The sequence below is a fragment of the Micrasema longulum genome, unplaced genomic scaffold (genome assembly GCF_059751315.1).
Source record: "Micrasema longulum isolate JH-2025_06_02 unplaced genomic scaffold, ASM5975131v1 h1tg000251l, whole genome shotgun sequence".
Lineage (NCBI taxonomy): Eukaryota > Metazoa > Arthropoda > Insecta > Trichoptera > Brachycentridae > Micrasema > Micrasema longulum.
The window spans coordinates 420,081-438,229 of NW_028277456.1; the positions used below are offsets into that span (position 1 = coordinate 420,081).

Genomic DNA, 18,149 nt, shown 5'->3' on the forward strand with positions numbered 1-18,149 from the left:
GGACGTCTTGCAGCTACAGAGCGCATAAACAGTTAGAAATTTAGCCCCCATTTACACATTTTAAAAATTTATAAATAAATTTAGTGTATAAAAAAATAATAATATGAATAATAAAAAGTAGTAAGATTACAACACGCTTTGCAGCTACTGTGCACAAGCTGGGCTAATATCTTGGGGAGATCTACCATCCGCCGTCGGGGAGTGGGGGTACGGGCGACCACTCGCCCGGCCCCGCTCACTCTGTCCGACGGCCGGCCTTGTAAATAGCGGTGTCCGCCTGCGCACCGGTTTAGTCAACAGTATGCCGCGTGGCGAGCAACATACAAATATGAGTAATAAATACACAGTATGCAAATATATTAATCTATCCAATATTTTACATTTTATACCTCAATTCATAATCTAAACTATATTTTGCCCTCGGTGTTAGTCAAGGCCGAATCCAAAAGTGAAACTACTCGTCTTTATTGAGGATTCAGCACTTGACTTTCTTACATACACCGAGGCTCTATACTCAGTTAAATACAAAATAATTAACATTCATAAATTTGCCCGCGCGTCCGGAACAGGCATCATTTCGCCTAAACATATTTTAAAAATTATAAAACCAAAATGTTGGCTTCGTTTAAAGATAGACTCGAAAACTGTTCTTTTGTTTATGGTTGAGTTCAACGATATCTGTAGTCTGTGGTTCAACGTAAGTGCAAAAGCTGCTCCAAATTTCAAGTGTCAAATTTAACCTTGTTTTTAACCTTGCTTAAAAGCTAAAGAATGGGTTTCTGAGTGAAGAAAATGTAAACATGAAATTAGTTTAATTTAAAATATTAATGTTATAATTCGTTGAAGTTCTTTTTAAGAGAGACATTGTGTTTATGGAATAAGGTTATAATTATTTATGTAAGTTTCGTTTTATATTTTGTTCTATAATATTAAAACTTAAATAGATTAAAGTCTTCTTTAAATAGATAGCATTATTTCATTCTAAAATAAATCGTAGAAATTTCGTAGAAATTTCTTAATCGGGTCAATAAAAAAACGTTGAAAGTAATTTTATCCAGTCGCATGGAAATCTAATCAATCAGAATTTTGTTTACAAAATATTGGCGAAGTAAGAAATGCTATATTATTTCAAGGGTCTAGTTAAATAAGCAGCCTACTTATTGCAGCTTGCAGCTAAGATGCAGCTTACCGCTACCAACCTATTAATTTGTTATTGAACCTTGGGTCATACTGTCAATTGTTTCTTATCACCCATTTGCCACATAAATAGCTCACACTATTTCTTGTAGTATTTGTATGTTGATATCTGTTTTTCCATATTAACTCCCACTGTGAGTATATCCGAATATTATTTAATTTACTCCCTATTATTAATTTTCATATCCAAAACATATTCAAATCTACTTTTAGTATAAATAAATGTTTTATTCCTATTTGAATATTATCGGCTCGAGTTGAAACATTACTATTATTTTCTATAACACTTTAAGTACGAACGCAACCATATGGTCTCAGTGAACAGTGTCGCACACTATCCTCACTCCTCCTGTTTTTAAATATATAATATATGGTTTCGTTTACTATATTTCTGTCCCGAAAGATATGTTCTTTAGTATATGGTGTGCCACAATGGAATAAACAGTGTGTAGTATTAATGGCGAGTTTTTAAGTAGAACAAATAGTTCTTAAAATACAAAAACCCTCGTCCTTCTTCTCGTGTTAATAAAAAGTGTAATTAAATTAATATGTTTTTCAGTGACTTCAGAATGTTGCGCACACACAAGGAGTCTATTGTGCGACAGGGCAGCATTGATGATATTCATTCGTATCAATTCTTAAAAGTTTCAAATTATGAGGAAACAGTTCGTCAGCTTGATATATACTATGGAATAGGTAACATATATATCTAATAATTCAAATATTAGGAATACCGCTTTGGGATTTAATAAAATCAGCCATTGTTACAAATCTGTGGTTTGGATCTATAAGGGCCAATGTCCTAAATGCAATAACACAGGAGAGTAATATTTCAGCCATTTTGTGGCATTATAATAAACTGTTTGACGTTTTTGATAAAAAATATTAACAAAAAACTTTACCATATATGGATATCTATATAAAATAGATAAACATAAATATATGTTTTTTAATTGACCTTGACCCTTTTTAAAATGTTGGTAAAAAAAAAATATTAATCCGACATTGACCCTATAGATCCAAGCCACAGATATAACTGCTTTGAATCCAAGTATAACCAAAGATAAATATATTGTTTGAAATTCAGTAGAGAAACAGTCCAAAAATATGTCCACCTCCCTAATAGGTATAATTGAACACATTGTCAATATGTTATTTTGCAGAAAGAGAAAGTGAACTCTTTAATAATGTGATCTGAACTAATGATGTAAAAAAAAACAATTTTGCTTTTTGAAATGACTTCTTATCTATCTAGAAAGTAAGAAAATTTTCTGGGTTGGATTTTGGTTCTCTAGGATTCACATTCTCTTGGATAAAGTCTTATATCACCCGTCGATGGTAGGAGTGCTCTCCCGAAACTGTAGTAGTGTTCTTGTAAAAGAATAAAAAAATTGTAGCACTAATAACAAAGTTTTATTTTAATAATAATTTATAAAGAAGTGTTACGAAGTGAATGCCGATTCAATTAACAATATTATTATTATTGTTTTTACCTGATAGAGCTATATCTATGTGCTTCATGCCTGAAACTGTTGTGTGTAAATTAATTATATTCATTTACTGTGCTCTTCTGCATTTTATTGCTAAATACTTACAGTGAAAAGACAACTTCTCCGGTTCCAAAGTCCAATAACTGGGTTGTTTCCCGTGCTGTCAACTGAAACACAAATCGGAAGTGTCCGGGAAAGTATTTACTGTGCAGCGGCAATTTGGAGCTTATACCAGGCTTACAGGTAATCTTGTCAACATATTTAGACCAAGTGTTCTTATCATATTAATGAACTTCACATTTTGGAACCTAATTCTTGCTTTTAGTATTTTAAGTATGTGATTTTTTTTACATAAGTATTGGAACCTTCCAGGGATTTCAGATATACATAACGTTACATATGTTTAAAAAATCTGGGATGTTATGAGATGAAACGCAAATAACAATATTTCAACTCAATTTATGTTTTTTTTAAATTTATTTATTTATGCTTTATTGAGTTAGTTCATACATCTTAATAACTAATATAAACTTTTAATATTATTACAATTTTTTTTTCAAAATTTCATAATAACATAGTTTTTCAAATTAATTTGAAATATTTCGATTTTTTCTATCTCCTTTATCTCTTCAGGTAACTCATTGTACAGCATCAATCCCCGGTACAATGAGTTTTGAGATTCTGTTTTTCTTCTGATTGGTAATCTTATCTTTTTTTTATCCCTTGTTTCATATGAATGACATTGTTGGTTAAATTTTATTATTGTTTTTATTTTATTCATCCCCTTAATTATTTTATGCATAAAAATTGCTACATTATATTTTTTTGCTGCTTTACTGTGAGCAAGCCAATTTCTTTGTGCATTATTTTTAAATTAGAATAGAAATTTCTTTTGAGTATAATCCTCATCTGGAAGAATTTGTATATTTTTAATTTCTCCTTCATTACATAAAAAAAGAATGGAAAAACAGTAATTTATGTGTGGACATATGATTGTTTTATATATAAGAACACTACTCATAATCTTCCCATAAATGAATGATTTTTTTTACATATTGAGAATGTGTTTTGAAATTCAAATATCTATCCAAGTAAACTCCGAGATACTTTATTTCATCCACAGAATTTATATTTAAATTATCAATATTAATATTGTATCCCTGGGGTATATTTTTTCGCCCAATATTCATATATTTTGTTTTTGAGATATTAAATTTTAATTTATTCACTTTTAACCATTTCATTCGTAATAGAAAATAATTATTTGTGTTCTTATGATTTACCTAAATATTAAAATGTTATGGGCCATTTTCTATCAGTTGTAAAAATTTACTGTTTTGGTAGAGCGGAGTCCGAACCTTAGAGTTCTAATCTGTGAGTCCACGACACTAGCTACTGGACCACAAATTCATTTATATATTGAATTCACTTTTTTCTAATAAAACCTTAGTAAGTGAAAAAATAAATATTAAAAAGTATGCGCAAATTTCAATCTGAATTTCACTTGGAAATAATAAAAAATAGCCTCCACACATTTTATTTTTCACTATGAAAACTGTTAAAATGATTTTTTTCTCGAAACTTCATTCCTGCACAAGTGGTTTTTAGCTTCTGTAATGACGATATAATATGAGGGTAAATAGCAACAGAGACATATGAGAAGGTATTAGAAGTTTAGGCATTTACTAGGTTTACGATTTATGCTATTTGATAATATTTAATGATGACTTTTATAGTGGATATTTTACTCAGTGAAAACCAAATGCCGCCTATATAATGCCTGCATAACACCTATTCTCCTCTACAGATGCGAATCATGGCACCTCACTAGGACCCAAAATAGCAAAATACTTAGTTAAGAATAGATGTCTCCGAAGAATCTTTGACTTTGTAAGGAATGAAGTAATAAGAGGACGGACACAGCAAACTCCGATGACAACTGTCATCAAGTGGAGGCGATACGGTTGGCTGGGCCATTTGCTGTAGATGCCTCCTGAGAGCCTTGCCTACTTTATAAGGCATCAGGTTCTCGACGTCCTGGATGTCCGCTGCTGACAGTTTGTTGCCAGTTTATGTCAGAACTACAGGACACAAATCTGACTTGGAAGGATGTAAAGGAGCTGGCAGCCGACAAAGATGCTTGGAGGCTCTTTGTGGACACCATATGCTCCAACTAGGGAGCGGACGTGGAATGATGATGATTTATAGTGATAGCTTAAAACCAGTCAATGACACAATCTATATAAATGCCCAGACTACTACAATACCTTTTCAAGGAATATCTGTGAACATTGACAGAGCTTGATAATATAAATCGATCCAGTTTTGATGAATAATTATTTGCAGGAGGATTGATGACGATAGAGGAAAGTCTTACGAGTTGGGGCAAAGTGCAGTGAAGTGTATGAGAGGAATATTAGAATGCTGGGTGAAACAAGCACCGCGGGTGGAGAAATTCAAAAGGCAACAGTGCAATGCTCACGCCCTGCACTGCAAGTTCCACCTTACCACCGGGGAAACTGTCTATACTGACGAAGAATACAATCATTTGCAAATTGATGTTGTATCAATCTACTTGATATTTCTTGTGCAGATGATTACTTCTGGTCTACAGATTATTTATACTCAGGTATTTTTATTGTGTTTTTTCTAACATTGACATTGTTATGAATTTACGGAGACTTTGTCTCAATTTAAGTACCCTAACAGTAAATCAACAAAACCTTTTGGTGCACGATCTATGCATTTATAAATGATCTAAAATGTACTTTAAAAAATTAAACAAATCAGATATATAACACTGAAAATATTATGTAAAAAAATTTAGAGCATTAAAGAAATAATATACCAAATTTAAAATAGGCTATTATTTTACATTTATTGTAAAACATCCAAGATATACTTGTTTATTACAAATATATGCACATTGGACAGAAATATTATGTTTTTAGGATGAGGTAGCCTTTGTCCAAAATTTAGTTTACTATGTTGAAAGAGCATACAGGACTCCTGATTTTGGAATGTGGGAAAGAGGAACTAAATACAATGATGGAACTCCCGAAATACATGCTTCTTCTATTGGTAAGCTTTTCAAATATTTTGTCTAACCACAAAACAATAAAATGTATGACAAAATTAATATATAGGGGGATTCTTGTTTTTTAAATAAAGATTATTAAATATTAATAATTAAAAAAAAAACGTATGTAAAAGTTATCCCCAAAATACCAAATAAAGAACTACTCATAGTATGTAGGTATAAAAATGTGTGACTGAATCCCCTCGATCATTCATGCAACTTTATTGTTTTTTTTTTTTTAATAAAAAATATTGTTTTTATAAAAAATAAAAACTTTTTATTTATGTACTTTAGTTGCTTTTGTCGCCAAAAATGTATGCACTATTTTCATTTATTGCCTTAATGACTTGCCAAAAAAAGGTAACAGTATACTTTATTTTAAGTACCTACATATTATTATGTATTATGTATGTACTTTCAGGATTTCTGATTATTCATGTATGTAATTGATATTGTACTCAAATCCCGTAAAGAAATGCATATAGCAAGTTTTATTTTAAGGTATGGCTAAATCAGCACTAGAAGCTATCAATGGATGTAACTTATTTGGTGATAAAGGAGCTTCCTGGAGTGTCATATATGTCGATATTGATGCTCACAATAGAAACCGAAGTATATTTGAAACCCTTCTTCCTAAAGAATCTAGTTCTAAGGTATTTTCCTGCATTATAATTAATATTTCAAACTTTATCAAGGATTATAAATTGTCCTTTAATATTTTACTTAATTTAAATCAGGGTGTAGATGCAGCATTGATCCCGACGATATCATTTCCTGCCTTTGCATCACACGAAGAACTTCTCGTGAATCAAACAAAAACAAATGTAATCAAGACTCTAACTGGAAGATATGGCTTTAAAAGATTTGTTCGTGATGGTTTTAAAAGTGTTCTTGAAAATAATGAACGCAGGTAAGCTATATTTTTTTTCAGTTTCTCTGGATTTGAGCTGGTTTAGGTTCCACAATTTTAATTGTTCAAATATTTCTTTTTTTTCCAGGTTTTATAATGAAGGTGAATTAAAAGAGTTTGATGGGATCGAAAGTGAATGGCCATTGTTTTATACTTTCATGATTATTGATGGTGTTTTTAGAACTTTGCCAGATCAAGTTGAAGAATATCAAAAACTTTTAAAGGCAAGAATTTTCACTGATGAATTTGGAGGTGAAAAATTTAAAATGAACAATGTTTTTATGCTATGTAATTTTGATTAATTCTTTATGTGTGAATATATTTTTTAGATCCTGTCATTCCGTGGTATTTTTATGTACCAAAAGAATCTATCGAATCTGAACGAACTGAACCCAGGTCAATGAGAAGACTTCCCGATGGTATGTTTTACATTTTACAATAATCATAAAATGTTTTTTTGTGAATAAATTTACTTTGATGTTTTCTCACTGGATGATTGTTTTATGTTGTGAACTTTTTATTTTAGAGAGTGGTGGAATATTTCTATGGGGTCAGGCGATGTTTGTGATCGCGCAGCTCTTGACAGGTGGGTTATTGCATGTCAATGAGCTGGATCCAATCAGAAGATATCTTCCTTCCTACAATAGGCCTCGCAAGGCTGGCAGATATTCAGCGTTTCAAGTAAAAAAATGTTATTCATTTTTATTTTGACTTTTAATGATTGTAAATTTTTATCACTCTAAAAATTACTTACGTTATTTACATATCCTGGATCCAATATATCCGACATTATTTAGGTATATCTCAAAATTTATTAAAACCTTTTTTGATTGAGTTTTTTAACCCTTAACCCTTATTCTGCGCTTTGATAATTGGAATGTTAGTATATCCTATGACTACAGAGAATGGTTTAAAAATGTTTTTGGCAATTATAATTTAGAAAAGGGGAATCATTCATTGGTTATATCATTGTTAATTGAGATTTGTGTCTCCTTAAAATATGTAAAGCATGTTACAAAAATATTCTTTGACTTATCAATTTTATCCTTCAACATACTTTGGTAACTCATTCTTCGCTATATTTTTATAAATGTGCTTGTTTTTTTGGTGAGTTTTTATCATTACAATTTATTTAGCTAAACTCTTGAACATTACATTTTTCAAATAATCTTTAGAATGTTCCTCAGAGGCAGACGGATGCAAATCCAGACGTCAAATGTTCAATTAAAGCCTAAATAATCTACTTTCTCTAAGTGGTTTCTAATAATTTATAGCATTCATTTGTATTTTTAGTATTTTAATACATTGGTTCTTTAATTATAAGGATTAAATTTCTTCAAAATCAATGGATATGATCATAAACTGTATAAGAAAATCGAAATGTCATTTCATGGCAGGCGCCGTGCGTAGTTGGTTAGACGGCCAACTGTGAAACTGGCGTCACGGGTTCGATTCCCGCCAGTTGCAAGAAAAAATCCAAGAAAGATTTTTTCTCAATTGGTCTGGGTGTTGTGGTGAATTTTTATTACCTCCTTCCAAATCCTTTATCCCACCTGCTGACAAGCCTAAAAAAAAAAGACTTAGCGGGTTATATCAAATTCTGGATTTGCATCCATCTGCCTCTGAGGTGCAGATATTTACTTTAACTGATTAAAAAATATAAATGTATGTGGTGTTTGGCATTTCCAGACAATATTGACAGCTTCAATAAATAATAATTTATTGCATGCATAAAATTTTTTCTAAAGTATTTTAAATGCAGAGTTTTCGTTATACTGTTTTTATTTCCACAAAGTAGTTCTTTGTGTATTTTCATGATTTTTATTTATAAAAAGGATTTTTAATCAAATCCACCATCTTAGAAAAAATCATTGCAAAAAACACCTCACTAAAATATCAGTTTTCAGAAATTTTACAAACCAGCTCATAACTGTGTATTTGTTTATTGGCTTATTGTTGGTAGGGATATTTCATGTGTTCAAAATGTATCTAAAGAGTAATCCTAATTTGTTGCAATATAGAGGAAAAACATTTTTGAGAAGGGAATATTGAAGTTTAGGAATTTACAGGGCTTATAACCTGTCATTGGCTGGTTTAAGTGGCCAGATGGATAATAGTTTTTTGATTGCTGTAATGTGTTAAGAATGTTTTGCCTTAGCAAGGGCACTATCAAATCAGCTTTGAAATTATTGTAATGCTTCAAAGATATTTTATGTGGGAATATAAATGTTGTAAACATTTTTATCTATATTTTAAGAATTCTGTTTTCACTTTTCACCGTATTTTTCCACTTAATTTCATGAAAGAATATTTTAAATAACCATATTATGGATCAAAATGTAAAAATGTAATTTTTTTATTGAATAACAGACAATCTTCGCTTAATTTGTAAGTCAGAGGTACTGTTTTGTAAAAATAATATTTCAATAGTATGAATGACTCCATGTTGTAATATTAATTTACTGTCTGTTAACTGTAGCTTCTAATTTGATTGTGATTTATACTGATTTTTTTTCTATTTTGCTGCAGGCCAAGCCAGCATATGTAAGTATTTATTTTATTAATGTAAATTTGTATTTTAATTCACATTCTTCTTGCCTTGCTTCGCTTCTCTTTAGATGTACCTATAAATGTACTTACTTTTAGTGTGGCTGAACTTTCTTCTTAAACTACCCAGGAGAGCTGAGGAAATTATTAGGGGTCAATATTAAAATAACTTTTATAATTGTTTATAGGTAATGAAGACATCAAATGAAAAATTAACTAAGAAACACAATTGATACCTCTGAAAAAAGTTTTTGCTAACTGTTTTGATTTCTATTACGTTCAGATTTTTTTTATAATTTAAATTTGTTTTCTATATAAACAAAAAAAATGCATATTTGAATTTTTCTCCATCTCATGTCTTCCATTCATTTAATTTTAAAAATCATCTCTCTTGGTTCAGTATAATAAATTTTACCCAAAACTTTTTGCTATCAAAACTCACAAATCTATGTATAATCTAATACTTCACACAATGTAATGTGTTAATAATCATTATCATTAATATTCATTATTAAATTATTTCATTTGTCATGTGTTTTTCTTCAGAACTTAATTGCACATTTATTTTAACATTAATATTTTTATCTACAAAATATTTTGTCATCAAGGAAGAACTCAGAATTTTCAACAATGTTTTTTTTTGTTGTCAAATTCTGTTATCCTAAATAAAAGTTAATAAAGCTGTTAAATGTATTTTAAAACTGAATTTTTAAGCAATTTTCCTCTAGTTTCTTGTATATTATAAAATGAACTGAGTTTTTTTAGTCTATGAGTTCTTCTTTGTGGACACTGATAATTTCAATTGCTATATTTCGTATAAAGACAATTATTCAAAAGGCTTTTTTAATAAACAGAGTTCAGTTCAGTTTATCAGAACTCCAGTCATCCAGATTGCCAAATATCAAGATTGTTATTAGAAAAACAAAATAAAAAAGATGTTATGTTAAGGAGAGAGATAAATAAAAAAGGGCGCTGGCGGGCGGTGCGTTTTTTCGTCAAAGCAATCAACTTTGTTGGACATGTTTAAGTAAATTTCAATGTGATAATATCTGGCACCTATTAATCCGGATAATTGGAGTTTTACTGTTCCTGCGACTACATATTATATAAAATATCGTCGGCTTACTGCCAGAAGTCATTAAGTGACACTGTCAAAACTGATTTAGAGATCACAATTTACCCATTTTATAATGATCTATCTAATAAAAAAGTCAATATATTGAATAACACCTTGCTTATAATAGACCTATAAGCAAGATGTTATTGAACACACTGATTTCTTATTGGTAGATTGTTATTTCTAACTCAGTTTTGACAAAAGTGTCACAAATATGATGTCTGGCAGGATGATACGTATCCAGACATGATTGTATCTAGGATGAGTATTTTTTTTTAAAGTAAGGTTAATTTGGACTAGGTATTTTTTATAATAAATATTTAACTTACATAATTCATTATACAAATATATTGCAATAATGGTACGGACTTTGTTATAAGAGTTTACTATTAAATTAACCTCCGTTTAACAATATATCAAAATTGATTTATTTAGAATAGTGCTTTATCTTACATATAGTATGTATAATATAGTGTTGTGTACGATTTAACACAGGTGTATATTGAATTTGGCCATTAATGTCATATAATAAATATTTATGAATACATCATGATGATCTATAGATTAATATAACATTAAGTCACGAGCTAATCCTTTAATTAAATTGTAATTCTTTGGCCAGTAGAACTGTAAAACAACTATTTGAACAGTTTAGATACTATTCATCTTTTAGTTTTTTTTTAATACAAGAGATAATACTATTTTCAATTCCATATTAAATCTTAAAATGAAAAATAATTGATGTTACATTGTTTAATATTCACCAGTTTAAAGTTGCATGACGGTGGGTTAAATTGATCGGTGAAAAAAAATCAAGAGAAAATGTTTTTTTTTCTTCCAAGACTCACCACATAAAAAATATAATCTTAACTTTTTAAACTTAGAAATGTCAATGTAACACTATTATTTTAATTTGATTGCCATTGTGGTTACAGGGCACAGCTACGGATCTTGTTGTTCAAATTGTATTGATTGCGGAGTCTATGCGACTCCAAGCAATGATGGGGACTTACGGAATCCAGACACAAACTCCTCACGAAGTAGAGCCAGTGCAGATATGCAGCTCTTCACAGCTGGTGAAAGTTTACCAACAGTTAGGGGTATGTCGTAAACTGGGCTTGACGGGTCGACCTGATCGGCCTGTTGGTTCCTTGGGTACTAGCAAGGTATGTATTTTTCTATTTTTCTACTCGTACATTGTCAATAAGTGCCAGTAATGAAAATAAATACATAATATATCATCAACTCACAAGTCAAACATTTGCAAATTATTAGTTTGTGCATACAAAAAAGGGCTTCAATTTACAAGTTAATATGTCAACCAACAAAATTAAGATCTTTTTTTATTATGTGAGCAGCTTACTTTAATTTAATGATTGCATCGGCATTCATTTTGAAAAACTTCATAATAAATTATTTTTAAATAAATGCTTTGTTATTAATGTTTATTTCATTTTTAATGATTTACTTAGTGAAGCAGCTGACGCAAAAATAAACATATTATAACAAACAATTTTAAAACTAAAGTTTTTGTAGAAATCTTTTTTTCCATTTTCAGGTATACAGGATTTGTGGTATGACTGTACTCTGTTATCCTCTAATATTTGAAGTATCTGATTTTTATTTGTATCGTGACATGTCTCTGCTTATTGACGATATAAAAACTGAGCTGCAGTTTGTGGGGCGCTACTGGCGCTTGTCTGGTCGGCCCACCGTGTGTTTGCTCATTCGCGAGGAACACATGAGAGATCCGCAGTTCAAAGAAATGTTGGATTTATTTGCAATGCTCAAAAAGGGATATTGCGATACAGTCAAAGTCAGGATTGGAAGACTACAGAATCTGATATCGAGTTCGTGCATGGGTGAGTTATTAAAAGTATTTATTCCTCACTTGACTTTATTTTAACTTTTGGCAAAGAGTTATCGGTCAAATAGTCTACGATTTTTACTAAATCACCAAATAAAATTAGTAATTTAATTTAATAATGCTATTTATTTGGTGATTTTATAATACATATATACCATCATCATCATTTACCTATCCGAACCTAGTGGTGCATAGGGCACTGAATTGACACTCAAATGAGGAAGGTTAGTGTTTTTTTTATTTGTTAATAGACTATCAAACTAAGCCATTTAAAAAAAAAAAAAAAAATATGCATCGTATTATCATTTCAATGATTTTTTAAAAGTTTTGTGATTTTGAAATTTGAAAGTATTTCAAAAATTTCAACAATATTTCAAAAAATCTTTTATATGAATCTTCTATTTTTCATACCGAGAATTGGATTTTACTTTATTGATAATTGAAGACAACTCTGTTAACTTTGAATGTTAAAACGGGCTCAGGAGCATTAAAATATTGAACCACCTTTAAAAACAATATGTCACATCCACCCTCCCAGGAATCGAACCTTGGACCTCGAGAATGGTAGGCAACGCGCCAACCACTATACTGTGAGGTGGACTTATCTTCACTCGATTTCCTTTTTCAGAATTTTTACTTGAGAATAAAAATACATACTTAGATATTGTCTTGTTGAATAAAAAAAAAATATATTTCTTTAAATATGATTGATATCTTAAAATCTTTAATATGCAGAGCATTTGGACTTCATGAACCAGGGGGAGTTGCCTGAGGGAGCGTTTACCCAATTCAAACAGTTAGAGCACGAATATATAGGCTATCAGAGTTTAACTGATGTTCCTAAAAGTTCCACATTCAAAGAACAAACTATAAACTTATTGGATTACAATGACAAGCACATCTGGGAAATAGTAGATGCTTTAAGGGTAACAGATAATATTTATGCTCAGTGCCAACTGTGGGGTGTTCTTCTGAAGCGAATGGGACCAGAGTATGAGGTTTGTTTTATATTTATTAAAATTATGTAATGTAATTATTCTTACTTTAAGTATTATTTATCTTTTGAGCCTCTCAACGTTAACCTATATCTCAGAGTAATAAGGCGCCACAGCCGTGGAGCCGCCCATGCGCACAAAAATCATTCTAGTATTATCTATCGCAAAGTTAGCTACAGTTTACAGCAAAACAATGGACTATAGGTACTCAGGTTGAGAATCGCAAGCGCAAACTGTAACAGTCTGTTATATGCTTGTTGTTAAACCAGAAACCAAATTGAAAATTGGCAACGCTTTTGTTCTATGTAACAGAGCTAATGCCATCTCTACAGCTGTGGCGCCTTATTACTTATTACTCTCGAGGCCTACATAAACATGGTTTAAAATATTGACATTATATTATTGTATATATTGCTTAACAATTTGTTGTACTGTACATTTGTATGTAATAGGATTAATATTACCGATGACGATTAATGGTACCGCGTAAGTACGATTCGTTTCGATGTTTTGGCTACCGTTGCAGGAGCTATCTTCAGAGTAAACTATGTGTTATGTAGAAAAATAGATGTGTTTATGTACTAGTTATTTGTATCGTGTCACACGAGGGGCTCAAATTAAACTCAACATGGCTCCCGGCAATACACACGACAAAAATGACACTGAATGTACCTACTGCCAACTTGTTCTCTTAGTAACACAAAAACGTATCTGATTTTGTCCAATTTGAGAAAACAGATAAAAACCGCCTAACACGATACAAAAATGAGAATACAATGAATACCTTTCAAAGTTATTACTTTTAAAGCTTCAAATAAAGTGTCATCGAGATACGTATCTTTGTGACTAAATAGAACCTGTTATTTTGAGAAAGGTTATACTTAACTCAAAATTGATCAAAGTCGTGATACATTTTTGTGTTACTAAAGGGACGAACTGCGGCATCGTACAAATTACTAATACATAAACACATTTTTTTTCTATACAACACATAGTTTACCTGCCCTGCAACAGGAGTCGAAATATTGGAAGGAATACAACTTACACGGGATCGCCCAAAAAAGACAATACATATTGATAAAAGTAACCGTAAAAATTTACACATCTATTGGATAAACATTTGCATACCAAATTGCAGAAACTAAAAACTGCCAATTATTTAGTCCTAATTTTGAAAACAACAATTACGCATTTCATAATACTCTGGAAGGCATCTCCGGTCGATCGGTTTAATACTAATGTTTATTCCGTCAAGTCTTTTTATTTCAAATTGTACCAATTTTTTCTGCAATTATTTTTGTACGAGTTTTTTTTTCATTTGATATATTTCTTTTTGTCTGTATAGTTATTTCTTTTGAAACTGTTATGCATATACATTTAAAAATATAAAATTTGAATAAAATATATTACAAATATCTCAACCTACAGGTTGATTTTTTTATTGTAATTTATAAAGTGACAGTAGTTATATTTAACACAATGAAAATGTGGATGAAATTACATTTAATATTATTGATGGAATGATTTTTTTTACTGGTATGATAATTATAAATATGTACCATCAATTATATGTTTTCCTTGCATAAATGATTTATTTTTATGTGTATCTTTGTCTTTTTTGTTTTTATGATATATGTCAATTTAAATTGTACACGAAATTTGTAAATATGCTCTTTGGACGATATCATAATGTTTTGGTGAAATATTTCAGCAAAGGAAATACATAATAGAATGCCTCATGCATAAACAGATGTCATTCATAAGTAGAAAATCATTTTGAATTTGCAATAAATATTATTTTAGTCTTGTGGCTTACGAATGATGTAGAAATGTAGCGAGTTCAAAGTTACGCTAAATTGAAATTTCACAATAATTTCTTAGGTAAATGGGACAAGTGCACAAGAAGCTCTTCAGAATTTGTATCACCGTGCTGGAGTGTTACGTTATTGGCGCGCTGTTCGCTACTGCTCCAGCCTCCTTAATCATACAGTAGATTCCATCAGTCCCTTTATTACTACAGTTCTAGTAAACGGAAAACAGGTAACATAAAAAGATCTATGTTTTTCTTTTCTTTTAAAGTTGATATTTAATTTTAAAAAATTATGATTACCCAATAATTAATTTTTAATGTTATATTTGCAGATTACTGTTGGAGTGATTGGCCAAAAGGAAACTGTGTTTGACAAGCCAATGACACCAAGTGAAATTCAGTCTGTTATGTATAAAACTATCCAGCCTTATGACGTGGTTCAAGCTGTATTGCAACAGGTAGGTACTATTTCAGCTTAAAAAAATAATATATATGCATTAAACTTGAATGAAAAAAATTGAGGCACTTTAATGTATTAATTTTTTTTTTTTTACTGAAAAATGATTTTGTTTTAATTATTTTAAAAGGATTATCATTATAATTAATCTAATTTCAGGAAGTGGTGTTGTATTGCGGCAGGTTAATAGCCACTTCACCAGACATGTTTAAGGGAATACTAAAAATTCGTGTTGGGTGGGTTCTGGAAGCTATAAAACTGTTTCTTGAAATGTTTCCCTCAGATGCAAAGAACCACCTGAGTATTGAATGTTTCTCACCATACGAAGTGCGTCAGGTTTTACATCAAGTGCTAACTGTGTCTGATTGGGCACATGAAAAAGAGTAAGTCTTATATGAGTTATTTAAGTTGAACTGGGTTGTGGTCTCGTGATAGTGTTGTGGACTCGCGGATCATAGCGGAGGTTCTAATCCCACTGTACCACAATTTTTTTTACAAGTTATTTACGACTTTTAGGAAAAATATTGGGTAAATAATAAGAACTCAAATACCTCTTTAAAAAAAAATTGTAATTTATCTCGAAGAAGATACCGAAGAGTAGGTACTTTTTAAAATTACAGTAAATTTTATTCAAATTGTAACCTATAGAGTTTGTTGGTATAGTGTCAAATTAAGATACATAAAACAAATGTAAAATAAAAAATTTGCATGAGGATGGGCTACTACGAAACCAGCCGCGGTAGCTATTTAACTCAATGGAAATCCACCAATAACCGCTAGGTAAATAAAGCAACTGTTATTTATAAATACATATTTAATAGTGTAGTTTTATTAGCAATTTAAAAATGAGTGAGGCTAGACTTTTCGTGATTAAGAAAATTAGAACCACAAATCTGCTCATGTCAAAAGTAGATATAGTAAATGTATAATCGAAGGGCATTAAAGCCGATTGAGAGTCTAACTATCGATACTTGTAGATTAAACACACTTCAGAGAAGACGCTTAGATGGCTGTCTTTGTAGAGTTCCTAAACATTTCTACACGCACGTCTGGGATGTTCTTAAGCGTACACCAAAAGGAATAACAGTTCAGGTATGTTGATTAACCACTTATAGTATATGAAATTTGCATATGCTTCCTATTCTGATGTGTTATGTTTTTTAGGGTCACTGGATACCTGCCCAACCGACTCTGTCCAACATGAGCCGTTCAGATTTAAGTTTCTCATTGTTAGTAGAGGAAATGTTGAATCACATTCAGCAACCTGCCTACAGACAATTGGCCGTTGAGCTTGTCTGTATTATTTCAACAATTCTTAGGAGAAATCCCGAGCTGACTTTCCAGAATGCACTTGACCTAGACCAGATTTTAACAGATGCAGAAAAAATGTACAACAAGGTACTTATATAATATTATTAACATTAAAATTACTATTGTTTTGATCTATCGATTTCCGCCTGCCTTAAGAGATTTTAAAAAACAAAGGAAACAAAATATCAGAACAATCGAACACACATTTTGGAAAAGACAACTTAGACAATAATGTCCTTATATTATTATTTTTTATATAAGTGAAATCGTTAAGATACTCTGAAACCATAAGTTTCACCAAACCAATTCTCCCACATTTCACACAATTAAGTTCTTATAATCAATAAAAATACATTTATTTATAAATAATACAAAGTTTGACTTTGCTTAAAAATGTAGGAAATACTAGTTGTTAGTACATAGTAGAAAAGATATAATAAAAGGAATGAAAATAAAGTGCAAGAAATGGAATATAATATATATTTTGTATGTACATGTAACACAAAATGATTTGTGACAAATCAATACGGACAAACAAAACAAACCATCATGTTGTTTCTCTGTAGGGGTAGGCAGAGAGGATAGAATCCCATATCACTCTGTCTTTGCATACATACCTCACTTCCACTACATTCATACATCTTCTTATGCAAGCACGCCGATTATTCCAACTTTTGACATGTCTGTCTTCAAGTATTTGTTGAATTTGGTAATTTGGTTCATAGTTTGTTTTTTCTAGGTTTAAATGACTTTAATTTTGCATTGATTGATCATAAATTTTTGACTAATAAATAAGATAATCAAATAATTTACAGATTCTTTTCTTTCATTATAAATAATTTACATATTTTGTAAACGTATTAATTGTTTTTGTATTAATAGGATACAAATGACGATGGGGGTTCAAGCGGTGTGGCTGCCGAGCAGAGTCTATACGCCGCCCCATTTTCCTGTACAGCGGGTTACCTCGCCCGAGCTGTGGTCAATACCGTTCTGCAGGGCGGCGCGACCACTCTTTCCACATATATTTCTACCAATCAACAGGAGCACTGTCTAGTTTCTTAATCCTTAATTAATCGGCTTTTGAATTTATGTGCAATATTTAACATAGTTAATTTATCTATAGTTGAGTTATTATATTCAAAGGCTATATTATAAACATAGCAAATAATAAAAACAATAAAAAAACAATAATACCAAATCTTTGTGGACAAGTTTTAAATTTTAAGTTTTATGGAATTTTATTGGGTTAAATAATGATTATTTCGCCTATTAGGCAAAGCCCTATTAAACTAACTGGTGTAAAAAAAGTGTAAAAATTTGAAAAGTGCTTTCAGATGTTGCCTAGTCGGTGGAATAATTTAACCAG

The 18,149-nt window shown here is 30.8% G+C and overlaps 1 protein-coding gene across 4 annotated transcripts; it reads left to right on the top strand.

The window, feature by feature from the left end:
- Positions 1–682: 682 nt before the first annotated feature.
- On the top strand, positions 683–18,090 carry LOC148283262 (putative phosphorylase b kinase regulatory subunit beta). Of its 4 annotated transcripts, none has more exons than XM_088223795.1 (20): positions 683–897; positions 1,757–1,893; positions 2,795–2,930; positions 5,034–5,316; positions 5,639–5,768; positions 6,268–6,419; positions 6,504–6,676; positions 6,765–6,928; positions 7,006–7,095; positions 7,203–7,357; positions 9,206–9,220; positions 11,276–11,506; positions 11,899–12,202; positions 12,943–13,205; positions 15,084–15,242; positions 15,345–15,470; positions 15,629–15,852; positions 16,447–16,561; positions 16,634–16,867; positions 17,663–18,090. In XM_088223795.1, exons 2-20 carry the CDS (start codon positions 1,767–1,769, stop codon positions 17,843–17,845), a joined length of 3,264 nt encoding a protein of 1,087 aa, XP_088079921.1. In that variant the 5' UTR covers positions 683–897; positions 1,757–1,766; the 3' UTR covers positions 17,846–18,090. The 4 variants fall into 4 exon arrangements, with proteins under 4 accessions (XP_088079921.1, XP_088079923.1, XP_088079924.1 ...); XM_088223796.1 differs by lacking the exon at positions 683–897 and adding an exon at positions 1,313–1,331; XM_088223797.1 differs by lacking the exon at positions 9,206–9,220.
- Positions 18,091–18,149: the final 59 nt, after the last annotated feature.